This window comes from Loxodonta africana, chromosome 3 (assembly GCF_030014295.1).
Source record: "Loxodonta africana isolate mLoxAfr1 chromosome 3, mLoxAfr1.hap2, whole genome shotgun sequence".
In the NCBI taxonomy this organism is placed as follows: domain Eukaryota; kingdom Metazoa; phylum Chordata; class Mammalia; order Proboscidea; family Elephantidae; genus Loxodonta; species Loxodonta africana.
In genome coordinates, this window is record NC_087344.1 from 6,124,375 (window position 1) to 6,144,296 (window position 19,922).

General features: G+C 55.5%; 1 protein-coding gene across 7 annotated transcripts in view; it reads right to left on the bottom strand.

The window, feature by feature from the left end:
• PIP5K1C (phosphatidylinositol-4-phosphate 5-kinase type 1 gamma) overlaps positions 1-8,720 on the bottom strand; it is a 69,901-nt gene extending 61,181 nt beyond the window's left edge. For 2 of the 7 annotated variants that reach the window (XM_064280289.1, XM_064280288.1), the window contains exon 1: positions 8,605-8,720. In XM_064280289.1, the coding sequence (XP_064136359.1) occupies positions 8,605-8,698 (94 nt within the window). In that variant the 5' untranslated portion in view covers positions 8,699-8,720. The remainder of the gene's footprint in view (positions 1-8,604) is intronic. The other 5 variants (XM_064280291.1, XM_064280290.1, XM_064280292.1 and 2 more) reach the window with 4 other exon arrangements.
• Between the last annotated feature and the right edge of the window lie 11,202 nt (positions 8,721-19,922).

Genomic DNA, 19,922 nt, shown 5'->3' on the forward strand with positions numbered 1-19,922 from the left:
CCAGGCAGCCAGAGGGGCTCAGGGCAGGCGCCGAGTCCCCACGCCACAACCATAGGGACCCCGTCAGCCTGACTGAGCAGATAGGGACACACGGAACGCACCAGCCCCAGCCACCCAGCACAGCGGGCACAGAGCTGGGGTTGGCAGTGCACATCTTTGGTGTCCATTACTGAGCGGTGACCATGTGCATGTAGGTCCTGTCCCATGCATTTCCACGTGCACTCAACGCGGCTCAACTTCACAGGGACCCAAGGGGAAGGTGTGACTGTGACCCTGCTTTAAAAATGAGGAAACTGAGGCACCAGGCCCTTGTCCTCCTCCCCTTGGACCCTCTTCACTCTGCCCCTGTGTGTCACACGGCTGTAACTACCACCTACCGGCTGACAATGCCAGTTCACGTCCAGCCTGTTCCCAGTTGTAGGGATAGTGATGTCATTGACTGAATACAGCCAGCAGGACAGAGACACCACCACTCTGGAGACAACCAGCAGGATGGAGATGTCACCAACTGAATACAACCAATGGGACGGAGATACCACTAACTGAATACAAAGAACAGGATGGAGATGTCGCCAAATGAATAGAACCAACAGGACGGAGATACCACTAACTGAATACAACAAACAGGATGGAGATGTTGCCAAATGAATAGAAACAACAGAACGGAGATGTCGCCAACTCAATATAGCCAAGAGGACAGAGATGTCGCCAACTGAATACAACCAATGGGACAGACATCACTGAATGAATATAACTAACGGGACAGAGATGTCGCCGACTGAATACAGCCAATGGGACAGAAACATCGTTGCCTGGATACAACCAAACCAAGCTTCCTATGGCCCTGCCCCCAACACAGCCTTCTGCCTGTCATCTCTCCCAACTCCGACCTCAGTGTCCAGTAGCCCCTCGGCATCCCCACGCAGAGGTCTCAAAGGCACCTTACACTGAACACAGCCACAGTGTGCCCAACATTCCTCCAGACCTGGTCCTCCTGTGTCCCCATCTTAGCTGAGAGCAGCTCCATCCACCCGCCTGCTCAGGGCAAAACCCTTCTTAACCTCAACGTCTGGTCCAGCAGCAAATCTCCTAAGACCCACTTTCCAAAATTGTACAGCCTGCCCACTTCTCCCTCCTCTGGCTCCACCTGCTCCAGGCCCATCATCATTCACTCGACCAGCGACGACCAGCGACAACCAGCGACCAGCGCAGTTGCCTTCGCCCTGGTTCCTGGCTCCTCCCTGGCCCCCCACAGCTTGTTCCCCCTGCAGCAGCCAGAGGGAGCCTGTAAACACCTGAGTCAAGGCTCGTGCCTCCTGTGCTCACAGCCCTCTGGGGCTCACCTCCCTCGGGTAAAAGCCCAAGTCCTCCCCGCAGCCCACAGAGCCCTGCACAACCTGCCCCGTCCCCTCCCTGCCCTCTCCTCCTCCTCTCTCCCCCCCCTCGCCCACCCTGCTCCAGCCACACAGGCCTCCTCGCTGTTCCTCTAGGCCTGGCCCTGCCTCAGAGCCTTTGCACAGGCTGTTCCTCTTCCTGGAACTTTCTCCCATGTCTCTCCCCGAGCACCTGACCCCAGGTACGCAGCTCTGCCCCACGGCCACTCCTTTCTCTCTCCTCCTCTTTTTCTCCGTGGTACTTAACCTCATGTCTGTCTGTCATCTACATGGGTCCGAACCCCTCCCCAGAACAGAAGCGCCCCTGTCTGCCTCATCCCAGCTGCTCCCCAGTGCCTAGAACATCGCATGGCACAGAGCAGAACACCGCTGTACGTCGAGGATGGTCTGAAACGTGCCAGGTCTCGTCAGAACCTTCACCAGCTCCCACGCCTCCCAGAGAAAGGCCAACAATCATGTGTGTGACAAGTGTGTGAACAATAAAGGACACAGCGACTATGATGGAACATCGGGGGTCCTTTTCTTTTAGTCCAAGCCGAGACGCCAGGTCCCAGAGATGCCCTTGCTCTGGCTCCAGCATGTGGGCTGGGCCCCTCCGGCCTGACCCAGCCCCTTCTGTGGCAGCCTCTCACCAGCTTCGTGGTGATGGGTGCAAGGGCTCCCAGCTAATTCCCAAGTTCAGTAATCCCCACATACATGGTCCGTTCACCAGGTTCTTGGTGCACATTCTGGAAACTTCTCACCGAGGTCCTGCCCCAAGGTTGTCGGAAGTGCTGGACACAGGCCAGTGGGTCCAGGGAGGCCTGGGGGTCCAGAGTCCTGGTTCTTGGCCCCGCTTTGCCACTGCCTCACTAAGATCCCTGGGGCGCCCCAGTTTGTCCATCTGTAAAAGGCTGCGATCGTGTAGCCAGGATTTACGGAGCGCATGCCAGGGGCCACCTCACTATCCCTGCCTTGGGAATCCTCAGGACACCCCCTGCCCTCACTTTGAGAGCAAACACCTAGATGGAGAGGAAGGAGTCCCTCACTCAGAGGCACACAGCTAGCCGCGGCCACAGCGGGGTCAGCCCAGTTCGTGCTCTGGGCCCCCAGGCCACACGCCGTGGTCAGAGTGCCCGAGCCACCCAGCGAGGAAGTGGCCAGCGTGCCCCTGGCACTAGGAGCATCCTGCGCCAGGTCCACAGCCCAGGCAGCAAGCTCTGCTGAGCCACACTGAAGGGAGGAGGGGCTTGGGGGGTCTCCCAGCTGGCTCACTAGATCACCCAGGCCCCAAGGAGACAGAGGAGGATCCCAGGGCGACACCCCTCCTGCTGCCCATGCCGGACCCTTGCTGGCCGAGCCTGCCCGCCTTTGCCTGGCCGTGCCCTTCCCTGCGCCACCCCCGTTCTCCATATCGGCAAAGCCCCCACACCCACACTGCTCCATCCCACACTTCCTCCCACATCATTTGTTCCTTGGCGTCTTTCCTTCTCAGCCACTGATAGTTACCAAGCACTTGGCATGTGCCAGGCTATCCTGGGCACAGGGGAGCGGCAGGCATGGGGTACATGGCAGACACGGGGGACATCCTGACACAGGGGACATGGCAGACACGGGAACATGGTAGACACGGGACACGGCAAACACAAGGGACATGGCAGACATGAGGGAAACAGGGACACAGCAGACACGGGGGTCATGGCAGACACAGGGACACGGCAGACAAGGAGGACACAGACATGGCAGACACAGGGGACATGGGGACACAGCAGGCAAGGGGGCATGGCAGGCATGGGGTATATGGCAGACACAGGGACATGGCAGACAGAGGAGACACACGGACACGGCAGACACAGGGACATGGCAGACACAGGTGACACAGGGATATGGCAGACACGGGGACATGGCAGACAGAGGAGACACACGGACACGGCAGACACAGGGACATGGCAGACACAGGTGACACAGGGACATGGCAGACACGGGGGACATGGCAGGCACAGGGGACACAGCAAACAAGGGGGACACGGGGACATGGAAGACACAGGGGACACAAACATGGCAGACATGGGGACACAGGGACATGGGGACACGGCAGACACGGGACACGGGGGACATGGCAGACATGGGGGACAGAGGGGCACAGCAGACACAGGGGACATGGGGACACGGCAGACATGGGGGACATGGGGACATGGGGGACATGGCAGACATAGGGGATACAGAGCACATGGGGATATGGCCGACATAGGGAATATGGTAGACATGAGTCACAGGGACGCGGCAGACATGGGGGACACGGCAGACAGGGGACACGGACACAGCAGACATGGGGAACATGGTAGACACAGGGGACACAGGGGCATGGCAGACACAGGGGACACAGCAGACACGGCAGACATGGGGGACATGGTAGACACGGGGGACAGAGGGACACAACAGACAAGACACGGGGGACATGGCAGACACGGGACACAGGGACATGGCAGACATGGGGGACACAGCAGACAAGACACAGGGACATGGCAAACACAGGGACATGGCAGACACGGGGGACTCGGGGACACAGCAGACATGAGGGACACGGCAGACACGGGGGACACAGGGACATGGCAGACATGGGGTTTCTGCTCAGGAGGGGTGATGGTCACAGAGAAAGTGAGCAAAGTCACAAGAGTCAGTGGTGAGGTAGTCCCCACACACGTAGTCCACCTACCAGGTTCCTGGTACACATTCCAGAAAGTTCTTGGCTGGGTCTTGGCCTGAGTTTGTTAAGAGTAACAAGTTACCGTATAACATACACAGCCCAGCAGGCTTCACCCAGGCACAAAATGGGGTCTGGGGATACAGGGGGTTGGGGGACGAAGGTCAGTGATATTTGAGTAAGAGCTTGAGAGCGCTAAGGAAGCAAACAGCACAGATCTGGGGGAAGAGCGCTCCAAGCAGAGAGGAAACAGCCCGTGCAAAGGCCCTGAGGCCGGACCGGGGCCTGGTGAGTTAGAGGAACAGAAGGAGGCCTGTGAGGCTGGAGTGGAGTGAGTGAGGGGGAGGGCGGAGGCGGAGGGGAGGGCAGGGAGCAAATGGAAACTATTCAAGGGAAGTCAGGAGAGCTTCTTGGAGGAGGTGACATTAAAAGGGGAAGGTGCATATAATGCTCTGTGAGGCTAACCTGACCTAGACACCACAGAGGGTTTCCTGGAGGAGGTGACAGTGGAGCTGAGACCTGGGAAGTGAAGGAGACAGTCATACAGGGATTTGGGGGAGGGCACTCCGAGCAGAGGGAACAGCCTGTGCAAGGGCCCTGGGGTAGGACAGTGCCTGGTGAGTCGAAGGAACAGCGAGGAGGCCTGTGTGGCCGGAGAGGAGTGAGCCAGTGGGAGACAGGAGGAGGGGAGGGCAGGGAGGTCAAGCAGGGCCCTGTGGGCCACGGAGAGGACCTGGACTTTTACCCTTATGAGCTGGGAGCCCTGGGGTGCTGTGAGCGGGGGCAGAAGGGGCAGGCTGTGAGTCAGCCTTTAATGGGATCCTTCTGGAACGAGCTATAGGGGCACAAGAAGAGGCAAGGAGGCCAGGGTGGAGGTGACTGCACTGGTCCAGGTGGCTGGGATGGGGCTGGGCCAGGTGAAGGCAGAGGAGGGGGAGAAGTGGGCAGATTCTGGGCCAATTTTGATGCCAGCGACAGCATCTGCCACCAGATTAGATGAGTGTGGGGCCAGCCGTTGAGGGGTCAGGAAGGAAGCCGACTGCCCTGAGGCACCGCACAGGCAGGAAGGCCAGGTAAGAAATGGCTCAGAAATGCCCAGACCACCAAAAAAAATCCCCATTGCCATCGAGTTGATCTCGACTTATGGTGGCTCCATGTGTCACAGAGCAGAAGCGCTCCACAGGGCTTTCTCAGCTATAATCTTTATGCAAGCAGATCTCCAGGCCTTTCTTCCCTGGTGCCGCTCAGTGGGTTCACACCGCCAGCCTTTAGGTCAGTAGTCGAGCACAAACTGTGCCACCCAGGGACCTGGAGCCCAGACCTCAGCCTGGGCCAAACCCCACGGGCAAATCATCGGCCCCAGCAAACACCCCCTCCACCAGACGTAGCCCAAATCACTGCCGGCAGCGATGTCGACACAGCCCCCCGACCCCGGTGTGTTAGCAGCAGGCTGTAGGAGCTAGAAGGCGGTGCATTTATTTAAAGTCCCCAGCTTGAAACACCGACAAGATGGCCACCTTCCATCAGAGTGGCTAATGACCAAGGCCAACCCTACGGGGAGCTGGCCGTGCCATGGGGTGCAGGTGGGTTCCCTGGGCCCCAGCAGATGGACTATGATCTACTTTAGCCTTTTCCGGAGGCCATGGAGCATTAGACAGTAACTTGCAAATCTGCCTGACCTTGGCCCAGCCACTGCACGGCTAGAAATGAATGCACCCACGGTTATAAGTCCATGATCAAAGATGTTTACCGTTGCCTTGCTTGTAACAGCCCTTGTGTGGCACAGTGAACTCGCTTGCTGCTAACTGGAAGGCTGGCAGTTTGAGCCCAGCCAGCGGTGCCTCGGAAGAAAGACCTGGCAATCTACTTCTGAAAAATCCACTGAAAACACTTTGGAGCGCAGTTCTATGATGACACACGTGGGGTTGCCACGACTTGGCATTGACTCGACGGCAATTTTTTTTTTTTTTTGCTTGTAACAGCTGAGGAATACTCCAGAAACAACCAGAATGTTCCTCAGCGGGAGGCTGGCAGACTTGATAACTGCATGTGTGGAAAGCTAACTAGGATTCTTTGATGACACGTATTAACACTCACAACCTGCTAAGTCCTGCGTGACTCACCAAAGGCTCCCAGCCACCCTCTGGGCTGGGTGTCATCATCACCCCCATTTTAGAGATGGGCATACTGAGGCTCAGGGGGGCAACAACATCTGCCTTTCAAGGTTAAGTGGCAATTGAGAGGCTTAGCTGGGATTCCAACCCATGCATCGTAATTCCAGAGCTTCCACCGTCTCAACTACACACTGCGCTCTGTCTCTACTCCGAAAAAACAACTGAAAGCGACGTGAGGGGAAAAATCTAGATTACTACAGATTAACAAGCATGTTACGTGATAATTGTTACAGTACAGGGGTTCTCAACTGGGGGTGATTCTGCACCCAGGGGACGCTTGGCAATGCCTGGAGACATCTGCGGTTGTCCCAGCTGGGGGGCGGGGGTGCCACTGGCATGAAGTGGGTGGAGGTCAGGGATGCTGCTCAACACCCTACAGTGCACAGGACGGCCCCACCCTAGGGAATGATCCAACCCCAAACATCAGCAGTGTCGAGAGAGAGAAACCCTGGTAGAGAGGAAACCATCTCGGTAAAGAACAAACGAGGCCATTTATGTGTTTATACGTTTGCATGAGCAACAGAAAATACCTGGACAGTTACAACCCAAACTGCTAACAGGAGAACCTGGTCTGGGGGGAGAGGCAGCTCTTCATTTTAAAAAGAGCGAAATAAGTAATAAACCAGTGGAGTCAGATCTCTGAGGATTTAGGGGAGCAGGGAGGCAAGGCGGAAGGGCCAGTCCCTTCTCCAGGCTCCTCCGAGATGAGACCAGCCAGAGCCTGAGGAGTCAGGGACTTATCTGTCCCCATCAGCTCCCTGAGCCCCTGATAAGATAAATGCTGGCTGCGGCTTTCCTGTGGTCGTGAGTTTTGGGCTATTTTGCCTATGACCACCCAGGCTAGAGGGCGGAAGTCATGAGGCCAGGAAGGAGGGGACCTTGGTCCCACTGGACACTGGCTGCCGGCAAAGAACAAGGGCGAGGCACCTGGCCTGTCGGAATTAACCGGGTCATCTACCAAGCGGTTCCAGATGGCAGCGGGAAGGAGCCAGGGGAACTCTCGCGCGCGTTCTCCCCCTCTCTCTCTCCCTCCAGACATTTCTCCTTGCTCCCAGGCACCACACACAGCATCTCCTTGCCTGCCAAGGAAGCTTCGGGAGGCCCGGGGGAGAGGGAGGACGGATGCCCATGTGGGTGTCAAGAGACGCTGCCACAGTCATGAAGGCTGCGGGGGGGGGGGGGGAAGGCGGAGGATTTTGTGGATTTGAAAACTTCCCACTTGGTAGCTTGTGACCAAGAGGGTACGGTTCCTTTGGGTAGGGGCTCTGCCCTGCACACCACCCCAAGCGCAGGCAGGTGGGGAGACCCCAGGGCAAGGAGGGGCCACCCATCTCCCCACACCTGTTCTGCTGGGGGGCAAGGGAGAGGTGAGAAGAAGGGGAACGGGGACCAGGGAGCCATGACCCCTCACACATGTTCAGGGAGAGGGCTGGGGGGACAGGCCACCAAGGTCTCCTGCCCCCGCATGCTTGCCCAGCCTCGGCATCTCAAAACATCATCCCCTTGAGCTCCTCATTTTATAGGGAAGGAAAACTGAGGCGCAGGAAGGAAGGGAGTGGTCAGTGCACCAGTACCCAGGTCTGGTGTATTCTAGAGAAAGAGCTGAGACAAAGTCAGGAGCTGACCTGGAGGGCCTCAAAGACTCCCACCTCTGCTCCCTGCAGCCCCTTCCCTTCAAGACCAATCAGAGATACCATACCCACTGGGGTGATGCTTGTGGGTGGGAGGCCAGGAAGCTGGCACTCGGAGGGGCGCCCCAGAGGAATGGGTCAAGGCGGGTGTTGACAGCTGGGGCATTGTCAACCCCCTGCCATGGACCCCCTAGAGAGCAGATCCCCTCAGCAGAACGGGGGTACTCAACCATCCCACACTCAGAGCACCCCCTTGACAAAAAGAGTGGGTGGGATGACGCCCCAAGCACACCCAGAGTGAGGCAGCTCACCCACCCAGCTTCCTAAATGGGGCACCCCGACCCTCCCTCCCGGGGTCCCCCAAAAGCGAAGACCATCTTGCCGTATGCTTCCAATCGGGCTGCTGCACCCACAGGCTCCCAGGATGGGGGCCTGCGCCCACGTCCCGCCCCCAAGCCGGTGGTTCTCCACCGCCCCCCACCCCCAGAATGGGCGGCGCCACTGCGCGCCCCCAGGGCAGGACGTTCCAGTCTCCCTCGGCCCCCGGCATGGGCCGCTCCATCCCCCCCGCGAGCGCCCCCGAGTGGAACGTTCCGGCCTCCCCGCCGCAGCGGGTCCGCGCGCCCCTCCGGCGCTCGGGCGGGTCCACTGGGCGGGCGGGGGGGACGGCGGGCGGGCCCATTCGGGGCGAGGGGAGGGACGGCGAGGTCCGGAACCGTTACCTGCCGCCGCGCCGGTCTCCGCGGCCCACGCTGCCTCCGAGGGCACGGCCCCCGCCTCGGCGCTCTCCGCTTCGTCCGGCACCTCCAGTTCCATGGCCGCGCGCGGGCCGGGGCGGGCGGCCAGGGGCTGCGAGCCGAGCTGCGGCCGCCGCCGCTGAACAACAACCGCCGCCGCCGGCTGGAGGGAGCAGGGAGGGGGCCGGGCCGCCGGGGGCGGGGCCGGGGCGGGACCAGGCGCTGCGCCATCGCGCACCCGGGCGCCGCCAATCGGGGCTCGGGCGCGGGGCCTGCGCGCGTCCACGGATGCCGGCAGCGCCTCGAGCGCCCCCAGGCGGCCAGGGGGTGGAAGGGCACGTCGTTGTCGTCCTTATTTAATATTGTCCCCATCATTCTAGTCACCCAGCGGCTCCGCGGGACAAATGCCTGGCGATCTGCTTCAGTAAAGATTTTTGTGGTTGTGAGGTGCTGTCGAGTCATTTCTCGACTCGTAGAGATCCCATGTGACAGTAGAAGTCCCCGTTGGGTTTTCTTGGGGCAACAGCTAAGCACTTTAAGGGTTAAGCTGCTAACCCCAAAGGTTAGTGGTTCAAACCCACCCACTGCTCCGCTGGAGGAAGACCTAGCGATCTCCTTCCTCCCTTAGAGATTAAAAATTACAGAAATTGACTAGACGCCACTTAACGACAACAGTCTTTACAGAAGCAGATAGCCCGCCCCGTCTTTCTCCCGAGGAGCCGCTGTGTAGGTTCGAACCACCAACCTTTTGGTTAGCAGCTGGGCGCTTTAACCCCACTGTGCCACCAGGGCTCCTTCCCGCCCCTGGTACGCACTAATGAATTTTGGTCTCTATACGTTTGCTCTGGAAACCCTGGTGGCATGGTGGTTAAGTGCTACGACTGCTAACCCTAAGGGTCGGCAGTTCGAATCCGCCAGGCGCTTCTTGGAAACTCCATGGGGCAGTTCTACTCTGTCCTATAGGGTCGCTATGAGTCGGAATCGACCCGACGGCACTGGGTTTTTTTTTTTAACACATTTGCCTGAGGAGCCCTAGTGGTGCAGTGATTAAGCTCTTGGCTGCTAACTGAGAAGTTAGCAGTTGTATGCCACCAGTTGCTCCAAGGGAGAAAGACATGGCAGTCTGCTTCCTTAAAAATTACAGCCTTGGAAACCCTATGGGGCAGTTCTACCCTGTCCTATCGGGTCACTATGAATGGGAATCAACTCAATGGCATCGGGTTTGGTATATATGTATAGACACATGTACTCACCACAATTAAATAAATATTTTAAAAATAACGTTTCTGAGCATTTATTAGGCTTGACAATAAAGTCTCTCTCTCCATGAGATATTTCCATAAACTGTTGTTGTGGGCCGTTGAGTTGATTCCAACTCACAGGGGCCCCTGTGACAAAGCAGAACTGCCTCCCAGGGTTTTCTTGGCTGTAATCTTTACAGGAGCAGATTTCCAGGCCTTTTCTTCCTTGAAGCCTCTGGGTGGGTAGGAACCACCAGCCTTTCAGTTAGCTGCCAAGTGCTTAGCCATTTGTGCCCCCAGGGCACCTTTTGTTGTTGTCTTGTGCGGTCAAGTTAATTCCAACTTTCGGCGACCCCCACGTGTCACAGGATAGAGCTGCACTCCTTCACAGGGTTTTCCTTATGGAAGCAGAGCACCGGGCCTTTCTTTCATGAATCCATGGGTGGTTCAAACCGCCAAACTTTCAAGCATCAGCTGAGCACAACCCTTTTGTACCACCCAGGGTCTTTCTTTTTAATAGTATATTCCCAGTACCTAACAGACAACTGGCACCTAGAGGATTTGAAAGTATTACTTTTGAAAACTTATCATTTCAAAATTGATTTGACACTTGTTAATTGGAAAAGATTAACCGACCTTATGGGTGCTATTATCATTCCCGTTTTACACGCGAGAAAACAGGAGCTCAGCCATCTGCTCTGAATCACCCAAAGTGTCACCCCGTAAATCAGTGCTATCTTTGTGCTGGGAACACTTGAGTTAACATTGTTATTGGTACATAATGGTGAGTGCATTCATTACAGGAGTGTTCATTCTGATGTCAGGATTTGGGCATAATAAATGTGGCTATTAGTTGTTGTTGTTAGGTGCTGTCAAGTCTGTTCCGACTCAATAACGACCCCATATACAACAGAATGAAACACTGCCCGGTCCTGCGCCATCCTCACCATCATTACGCTTGAGCCCATTGTTGCAGCCACTGTGTCAATCCATCTCGAGGGTCTTCCTCTTTTTTGCTGACCCTTTACTTCACCAAGCATGATGTCCTTCTCCAGGGACTGCTCCCTCCTGATAACATGTCCAAAGTATGTGAGATGAAGTTCGTTTTTGATCATTTCTGCTGGGGGGCAAGTGGGGGAGTCAGGTCACCCAGCTAGCAAGGGGCTGTAGCTACTAGCTGCTGCCCACTCGGCCCTGACTCATGGCGACCCCATGCACAGTGGCACAAAATACTGCCTGGTCCTGTGCCATCCCCGTGATGGGTTTCAGGTCAGGCCGCTGTGATCCATAGGGTTTTCATTGGCTGATTTTCAAAAGTAGATCGCCAGGCCACTCTTACTCGTCCAGCTCAGTCTGGAAGCTCCGCGGAAACCTGTTCAGCATCCTAGCAACAGAGAAGCCTCCACTGACAGACGGGTGGTGGCTGGCGCATGAGGGGCCCCGGCCTGGAATGGAACGTGGGTCGCCTGCATGCAAGACAAGCATTCTGCCACTGAGCCACCACCGCCCCCCGTAGAGTCTGAGAGCCCCGGGATCTGATAATGGCAGAAGGGCTGGGGCTGGGAGCAGCGGTGAGGATAAAAAAAAAATGACACAAATTCAACCTCAGGGGTGACTCTGAATCTCTCCTGGTGGGAACTCAATATGCAAACTGAAAAGTCAAGAAGCGGTAAGACAAAAAACTAGCACAGTATTTAAAAAAGAGGGGGTAAATGTCAAAACTATCAGCTAAAACAACGTGGGGGCAAGTTTCCAGGAGAATTCAATGTTGATTTCCTTAATGAAACTTGACAATTATTTGACTCTTGAAAATGCATGTATATTCTGTTTGGGGAAACGGAAAATGTTGAAACTGGATAACGGTGATGGTCTCACGACATGTGACTGTAATTAATGCCACTGAGTTATGCATTTAAAAATGGCTAAAATGGCAAATTTCATGTTAAACGGACTTACCCCAATAAACATTTTTAAAGCAACTTTTAAGTGCGTGCATGTATAACTTTAATAAAAAATGGAAACAAAAAAAAAAAAGAACTTGGAGGTGGCGTCTCCCCACCCTCCCATCCCTCGGGGGTCGTCCCCATTTTGCGGGGTCCAAAGCTGGGGCTGCCCTGCTAGGGCCGTTGTCTGGTTTCTGGCGCCCCCTGGTGGCCAGAGTGGCTGCTGCCATCAGCATCAGATACCGCCTCCAGTAAGAGGGTCCTGGCAGGGTGTTTCCATCTCCCACTCCATATTCCATTAATTCCACAAATATTTATTGAGCTCCTACCGTATACCAGGCACTATTCTAGCCCTTAGGGATATAGCGATGAGCAAGACAAAATGGGATTACATCCTAGAGAGATAACATGCAAGCAAGTCAGGCTCAAGGTAGTTCCAGTGGCTGATAAAATGCTTTAAAAGTCATACAGGCAGCTGTGAAAGAAAAAGATAGGCTCATTAGCTAATGGGTTGTTGTTGTTAACTGCCCTCGACTCTTGGTGACTCCATGCACAACGGAACAAGATGCGACCCTGTCCTGCACCGTCCTATGATCATCTGGGCATAAGACCACGGGGTTTCATTGGCTAATTTTGGAGACTTGATTGCCAGGCCTTTCTTCCTAGCCCATCTTAGTCTGGAAGCTCTGCTGAAACCTGTTCAGAGTCCTAGTAATACGCAAGCCTCCACTGACAGATGGGTGGTGGCTACGCATGAAATGCACTGGCTAGGAATTGAACCTGGGACTCCTGCGCGGAAGGTGAGAATTCTACTGCTGGACCACCACTGTCTCATACCCTACCCGTTGCCATCTTGTCGATACCAACTCATAGAGACCCTATAGGATAGAGTAGAACTGCCCCATAGAGTTTCCAAGCAGTGCCTGGTGGATTTGAACTGCAGACCTTTTGGTTTGCAGCCGTAGCACTTAACCACTACACCACTCATACCACTTTCTAGATGAGAAAACTAAGGACTAGAGAGGTTAAGCGACTTACCCAAGGCCACACAGTTGGGAAGAGGTTGAAGGTTCTCGGCAGAGAAACAGGATTTGCGTTCAGATCTGCAGGGAAGTGGGGAGCGTGGGTCTGGTGGACAGTGGAGCAAAAGCAAAGACTTGGCAGTTCTGATGCAGACAGGACAGGGGCAGGCAGAGCCAGGGATTTCAACCCATCCATCCCTTAACTTATTCAGCAAATGTTTTCTGCACACCTGAATGTGCCAATGCCAGGGGCCCAGCAGTGAATGACAGGGCGAGTCATTCTGGCCTCCGGGCACGCAGGGGTTAAGGGCAGCTGCTCTCACGTAAAAGCACCTTACGACAGAGCCACACACCTGCAGCCGCAAGGGCAGGCCGGCCTCTCACACACTTACTACCGGCCAGCGCACGCCGTCACTGCACTAGTCCCAGCTGGCACGGGGCCTAGAGCAGCCACCAGGGAGAAGAAGTTGGACAAACAGGTGGGGAGGCCAGCACCCCAGCCTCAGATCCCCTCCCCACCCCCATGCCAGGTAGGCACCTGGGCCCTGGATCCTGACACCTGCCCAGAAGCCACCCAGCTCCCTGGAAGGTAAGCCCCCTCACTGCCCTACCCACCACCTTGCTGGCCTGGGCTGGGCTGGGATTTGCCCACGGCAGGGTCCTGGGACCCCTATCACCTCCCCCCAACTCCCCAGAAAGCAGAAAACTGACCCTCCAGTATGGGCGTCTGACATGGTTTCCAGGGGATTGGCTGGCTGGCGGCTCCTGCCCTGGCTGCGTGCCCAGGGCACCACTTGAAAGGGTCATTGTTGCCCAGGTGGTGCCAGGAAGGCCCAAGGGGCACAGGTTGGAGCCCCTGAGCGGAGGAGGGGAGGGGGCGTCAGCTCCCACCGAGACCCAGGTTTGCCTCCTGTGGCCTGACGCTGTAGCAGATGGGGCAGGCTGGCACCTGGCTGGCCCTGAGCCTCTGGAAACTTCTCAAGCAGGTCCCAAGCTTTCGGACAGTTGCACCCCCTCCCCACTGCTGGCACCTCCAGAAGCCGGGGGGAGGAGGGGGCCCAGGCTTGGGGGGAGATTATCTGGGCCGAGTCTCCCAACTCAGAAATGCAGTTTGGGGCCAGGGCGGGTGGCGGTCACCTCAGTCCCCCTATGGAGGAGAGCCTGGAGCCTTCTCTGGGAGGAGAAGGCAGCCCAGAGCCAGGAGAGGAGAGGGGTTGGGTGGCAGGCGTTTTCTGGGTCATTTGTTGTCATTTGCAGGACAAAGGGAGCGTCCTGGAGAGTTGAGTGTCAGGTTTCGGCCTCATCTTTGTGCTGGAGGGGCCCGCACCCCAGAGAGGCAATGGACAAAGAGGCAGTCGTGGGGCATCAAGGGACCTAGAGGGGACTCCCTGGGACCGGGGCGGCATGGACATGGGATGTGGGGCACAGAGTGGGCCTGGAATGTTTGGGGGTGCCTCCAGGGCCATGCAATCCAGGAACAGGGAAGCAGGAAGGTGTGGTGGAGCTAGCGGAGTGAGGGATGCATCTAGGCTATCAGATTCCCAGATCCCACCCTGCCTGGGGTTTGGAGAGAAAACCCACAGAGCCAGGCAGACAGAACTGGCCTCCGGTGGGCTTCTCCTCTCTGAGCCTCAGTTTTCTGCTCTGTAAAATAGGGATAATAAAAGTCACCGCACCACAGGCTGCCGAGTTGGGTAAATGAGATCACGGGTAATCATTGCTCCCGGGTCAGGCAAGATAAGCCCTCCCACCTGAAATCAGAGCTCAAGAATGCCAGGCCAGCCACACTGGGCTCAGAGAGGGACAGCCTCTTGCCCAGGGCTGCACAGTGATTAGGGGCGCCAGGCAGACAGAAGTCGAAATGCAGAGAAGGAAAGTCTGAGAGCTCCCTCTGCCCTTCAAACACCACCCCAAGCTCAGTATCTCGCTTCTACAGCTCAAGGAAACTCCAGGGCAGGCTAGGCTGAGAGCTTCCGCATGGCCCTGACATCTGGGGAAAGTCCACAATGGGGAGTTTTCGGTACTGTTCTTCCGCCTCAGCCCAGCCAGGCATCAAGGGGAGCAGTGTTTGCTTGGGCGGAGCCTGACACCCTGTGGAATATGGGCTGCGGTCAGTGGGAGCCATGGGTGGGAGGCTGGGCTGCCCTGGCGGTGAGCCAGCATTCACTGAGCACCTCTAAGCCAAAACCAAACCCACTGCTGTCGAGTCACTTCCGACTCACAGCAACCCTACAGAACAGGGTAGAAACGCCCCATAGGGTTTCCAAGGAGCGCCTGGTGGATTCACACTGCCAATCTTTCGGCTAGCAGCCATAGCTCTTAACCGCTACACCACCAGGGTTTCCATTGAGCACCTACTGTATGTCAAAAGGAGCCCCGGCGGTTCAGTAATGGAATTCTCATCTTCCACATGGGAGACCCGGGGTCCATTCACACCTATTGCACCTCGTGCCCAGCCCCCACCTAGCTCTCAGTGGAGACCTGCCTGTTGCTAGGGTGCTGAACAGGTTTTGGCAGAGCCTCTAGGCTAAGACCAGGAAGAAAAGCCTGGCAATCTGCTTCCAAATATCAGCCAATGAAAACCCTATGGATCACAATGGTCTGATCTGCAACCAATCATAGGGATGGTGTAGGACTGGACAGCGTTTCTTTCCATTGTGCATGGGGTTGCCATGAGCAGGGGGCCAGCTAGTAACAGTAACTGTGTGTCAGGTGCAACTCTAAGCCTTGAGGACTCAGCAGGGAACAAGTAGACAAAGATCCCCAGGCAGCCAAATGCATTGCTGTTGAGTTGATTCAACTCATAGCGACCCCATAGGTCATAGTAGAACTGCCCCATGGGGTTTCCGAGGAGCGCTTAGTGAATTTAAACTGCTGACCTTTTGGTTCACAGCTGTAGCTCTTAACCACTGTGCTACCAGGGTTTCCTCCCCAAGTGGGGCTTATATTTTAGTGAGAGCAGATAAGAAGCAATACACATGAAGAGTAAATTGTATCACGAATTCTTTCCTGGGTTAACGGATAGTAAGTTAGTTTTACAAGGAAAAAAAGGAAAAGGAAAAAAAGAGACCAGGGATGCCCCAGGTGGCCCAAGGAGCAGGGGGCGCATTTTACGATTTCAAATAGAAAGGGAATCTCTGCATGGTGCAAACAGTTCAGGTCCTCACTGCTAACTGAAAGGCTGCAGGTTCGAGCCTACCCAGAGGTACCTCAGAAGAAAGGCCTGGCAATCTACTTCTGAAAATTCAGCCACTGAAAACCCTATGGGGTACAGTTCTACTCTGACACACACGGGGTCTGCCACAAGTCAGTGTCCACTCGGCACCAACTGGTTGGTTTTTGGCTTATTAAGGACGTGACATTTGAACAAAGGAAGTGAATAGCTGACCAAACTGGTATCTGGGGGATATCAGAGGGGACAGCCTGTGCAAAGGTCCTGAGGCAAGACCGTGCCTGGCGAGTGGGAGAAACAGCGAGGAGCTGAGTGACAGAAGGGGAGAGAGGAGGGGAGGGCAGGGAGGGGACAGGTCAGGTCATGCAGGGCCCAGTGGGCAGCGGGGAGGGCTTGGGCTTTTACTGGAGAGAGGTGGGAACCCTGGAGGGGTGGGCCCTGACCCAGGTACTCACGGGCGCCCTCTGGCTGCTGCGGGGGGAACAGACTGCGGGAAGCAAGGGCAGGGTGGTGGTGGTGGTGGGTGGGGGGAATTGTCCTGGGCGGCAGCGCTGATGGGGCTGGACCAGGTGGAGGCAAAAGAAGGGGAGAAGTTGGCAGATTCTAGAAAGATTTTGGTAAACTGATAACATCTGCTGATATATGAGAGACAGAGCGGGGTCCGGGGGGGGTTAGGAAAAAAATTGGAAGATATTCTAGAACCTGAAGATTACAATGCATGGAAAGGATAGGAAGGTAGAGAGATCAAGACCACCCGACAGGGGGAGCCTTGAAAACCAGAGTGAGGCCTTTTGGTTTTATGATGTTAAAGGAGAATTTTCTTCCTCAAAAAGTAAAATCATGACTCTCATACAAACATTAAATGAGTAGGTGTATTAATGACTTTGTTTAACTCACTCATTAACGTGGGAACCAGTAAGATGTTAGACCTTTCGCAGTATTTCAAGAATACACGCACACAATCAAGGATGCTGCAATAAGTTTTCAAATAGATCCAAAACTGGTCACTAGCCCCAGGGTAATAATCAATCGTGGTCTCTGCCAGACAGGATCCACTTGCCTTTTGATGGACGAGTGTCATTTCTAATAGCACTGGCTTTCTGCAGCGTACAGAGATGTAAATGATAAGAAGTACACATAAGGACGGGTGGCGTTGATCTGAAGTGCAATAAACGTTTGTTGAATGGGTACTAGGGAGCTGGTTCTGGAGTTAAAGCCTCAGCTTGTTAACCATTCATTTATTCACGTATTTGTTGAATGTGTGAGCTCCACCCCTGTAGTAGCCCCAGTGCCTACAACAGTGCCTGGTACACAGTAGGCACTCAGTAAACGAATAAATAACTTGTGGGGGAGCGTCTTAGCTTCCTAGAACTGCCATAACAAAATACTACAAAGTGGATGGCTTTAGAGGACAGAAATGTATTGTCTCATAGTTCCGGAGGCTAGGAGCCTGAATTCAGGGCCTTGGCAGTGTGGTGCTCTCTCTGTCTCTCTCTCAGTCCTCTCAGGGAAAATTCTTCCTGGTTCCTTTCAGCGTCTGGTAGACCCAGGTGTTTCCTGCTTTCTTTGGTTTCTAAGACGCATTTTCATATGGCATCTTCCCCCTATATGACCTTGTCTCCATTTCTGTTCTTCTTTTTCATAAGACACCACTCAGAAGGGATTATGACCTCCTTACAAATAGCATCTTCAAAGATAGATGGATTGATAGCAGCCATCGAGCCGGCTCAGACTCACGGCAACTTTACGTACAACATGAACCAAAAGTTGCCCGGTCCTGCGTCACCCTCACAACCGCCAGCGTGTTCATGTCCATCCTTCCAGCTACTGTGCCAATCCATGTCACCAAGGGTCTCTTTTCGTCACCCTTGCTGGCCCTCTACGTCACCAAACACAATGTCCTCTGCCAGTGATTGATTCCTTCTGATGACATGTCCAAAGCAAGTGAGTCAGACAATGTTTCGTTGTGATCCATAAAGTTTCGTCGGCTAAATTTTGGAAGTAGGTCACCAGGCCTTTCTCCCTAGTCTCTCTTAATCTGGACGCTCCCCTGAAACCTGTCCACCATGGATGGCCCCTGTTGATATCTGAAATAATGACACGGCTTCCAGCATCACAGCAACACTCACGCCACCACAGTAGGACACACTGACCTTATTTCCAACAAGGTCACATTTCATAGATACAGGGGTTAGGACTTCATTTCAACCTATCTTTTGGGAGGATACAATTCAACCTACAACGGTCAGCTACACTTCCTCTTTCATCGAAGTGCTCTCACTAAGACCCCCAGGACCCCCATATTGCAGCCTCCCCCATACTCCTCAGTCCTCCTCCGCTTTGTGCCTGAGCCAGCCACACCTGAACTTCGTCCTTCTCCAAACGCTTTCTTTGGCTCCTACAGGCCCAGCGTTTCCTAAGCAAGCCTCCCTCGCCTCCTCTGCTGTCTGCTGTGGGCTCATCCTCTCCAAGCTCTCTCCCCGAATCCTTGCCGGGCCCTGGGGCTCTCCTCCCCTCCCGGCTCCACTTGCTCACCTGGTGACCTCACCAAGTGCCATGGCTGAAACTGCCAACACCCAGGTAACTTCTCCATTCAGCCCCAGCGTCTCTCACCTCCTGCCCGCTCCTCTCACCTCGTCCCCTTCGCTGGCCGTGTCCGCCAAATCTTTCAAGTTCCAGGCAGACACCTGGGAGTGAATTTGACCTTCCTTTCTTTCAGCCAGTCCCAGAGCCCCTGCGTCCAACTGTTTCCTGACTCCGCCCACTTCTCTCTCTGCCTGACCAACCCCCATCATCCCTCCATCGTTGCCGGCCTGGACCAGTGCAGTCGCCTCCTCCCTGGTCACTGGCTCCCATCCTCGCCCCCCACAGCCTGTTCCCCCCACAGCAGCCAGAGGGCGCCCGTGAGCACCTGAGTCGGGGCGTGTCCTCCTCTGTCCACAGCCCTCCAGGGCTCCCACCTCCCTCCGGTAAAAGCCCAGGTGATCCCTGTGGCCCACAGGGGCCTGCATGACCTGCCTCATCCCGTCCCTCCCCTCCCCTCCTCCTCTCACCCGCTTGCTCACTCTGCTGCTGTCATCCGGGCCTCCTAGCTGTTCCTCCAACTCAACAGGCCCGGTACTGCCTCAGGGCCTTTGCACAGGCGGTTCTGCTACCTGGAATGCCCTTCCCCCAGACCTCCTAAGTCTCCCTTCCTCATCTCCTCCAGGTCTCTCTCTTTCCTCTGCCTGGCTCTCTCTTCCCTGAGCTCAGTTCTCATCTCAAATGCCATCTCCTCCAGAAAGCCCTCCCAGAGTCCCAGCCCAGGTTGCGTCTCGGGACTCTCACTTGTACCTTTCATTACCTCTGTGGTTATTTGAGCATTGTCTATCTCCCCGAGGATCTGAATCCCTGGGTGGTGCACACAGCTAACACACTCAGCTACTAACCGAAAGGTTGGAGGTTTGAGTCCACCCAGAGGTGCCTGGGAAGAAAGGCCGGGTGATCTACTTCTGAGAAATCAGCCCCTGCAAACCCGATGGAGCACAGCTCTGCTCTGACACACACGGGGTCGCCGTGAGTCGAAGCCAACTCCCCCAAAACTGAGTTTTCCCTGAAGACCAGGGGTTTCAAGAGAGCGGGTTCTGGGTCTGACTCGTGAGTCCTGTGACCCTGTCACTGTGTACACAGTAGTCACTCAGTAAATGCTGAGAGAATGAGCCAGAGCCTAGCTCAGCCCTCAGGGCTGCTTCAGGAAATTCCCGGGCTCCAGTCAGACCCGCTGGGCCACAGATAAGAACGGCCCACTCTGTCCTACCCTCCCAACCTCAGCCTCCTTTAGCCATAAATCCCCTCTCCCTAAGCACCTAGCCCCTTCTGGAGGCCGGGACTCATGGGGTGCCTCAGCCCAGCCTCTGCCCCCTCTGGGCCTCGGTTTCCCCAGAAG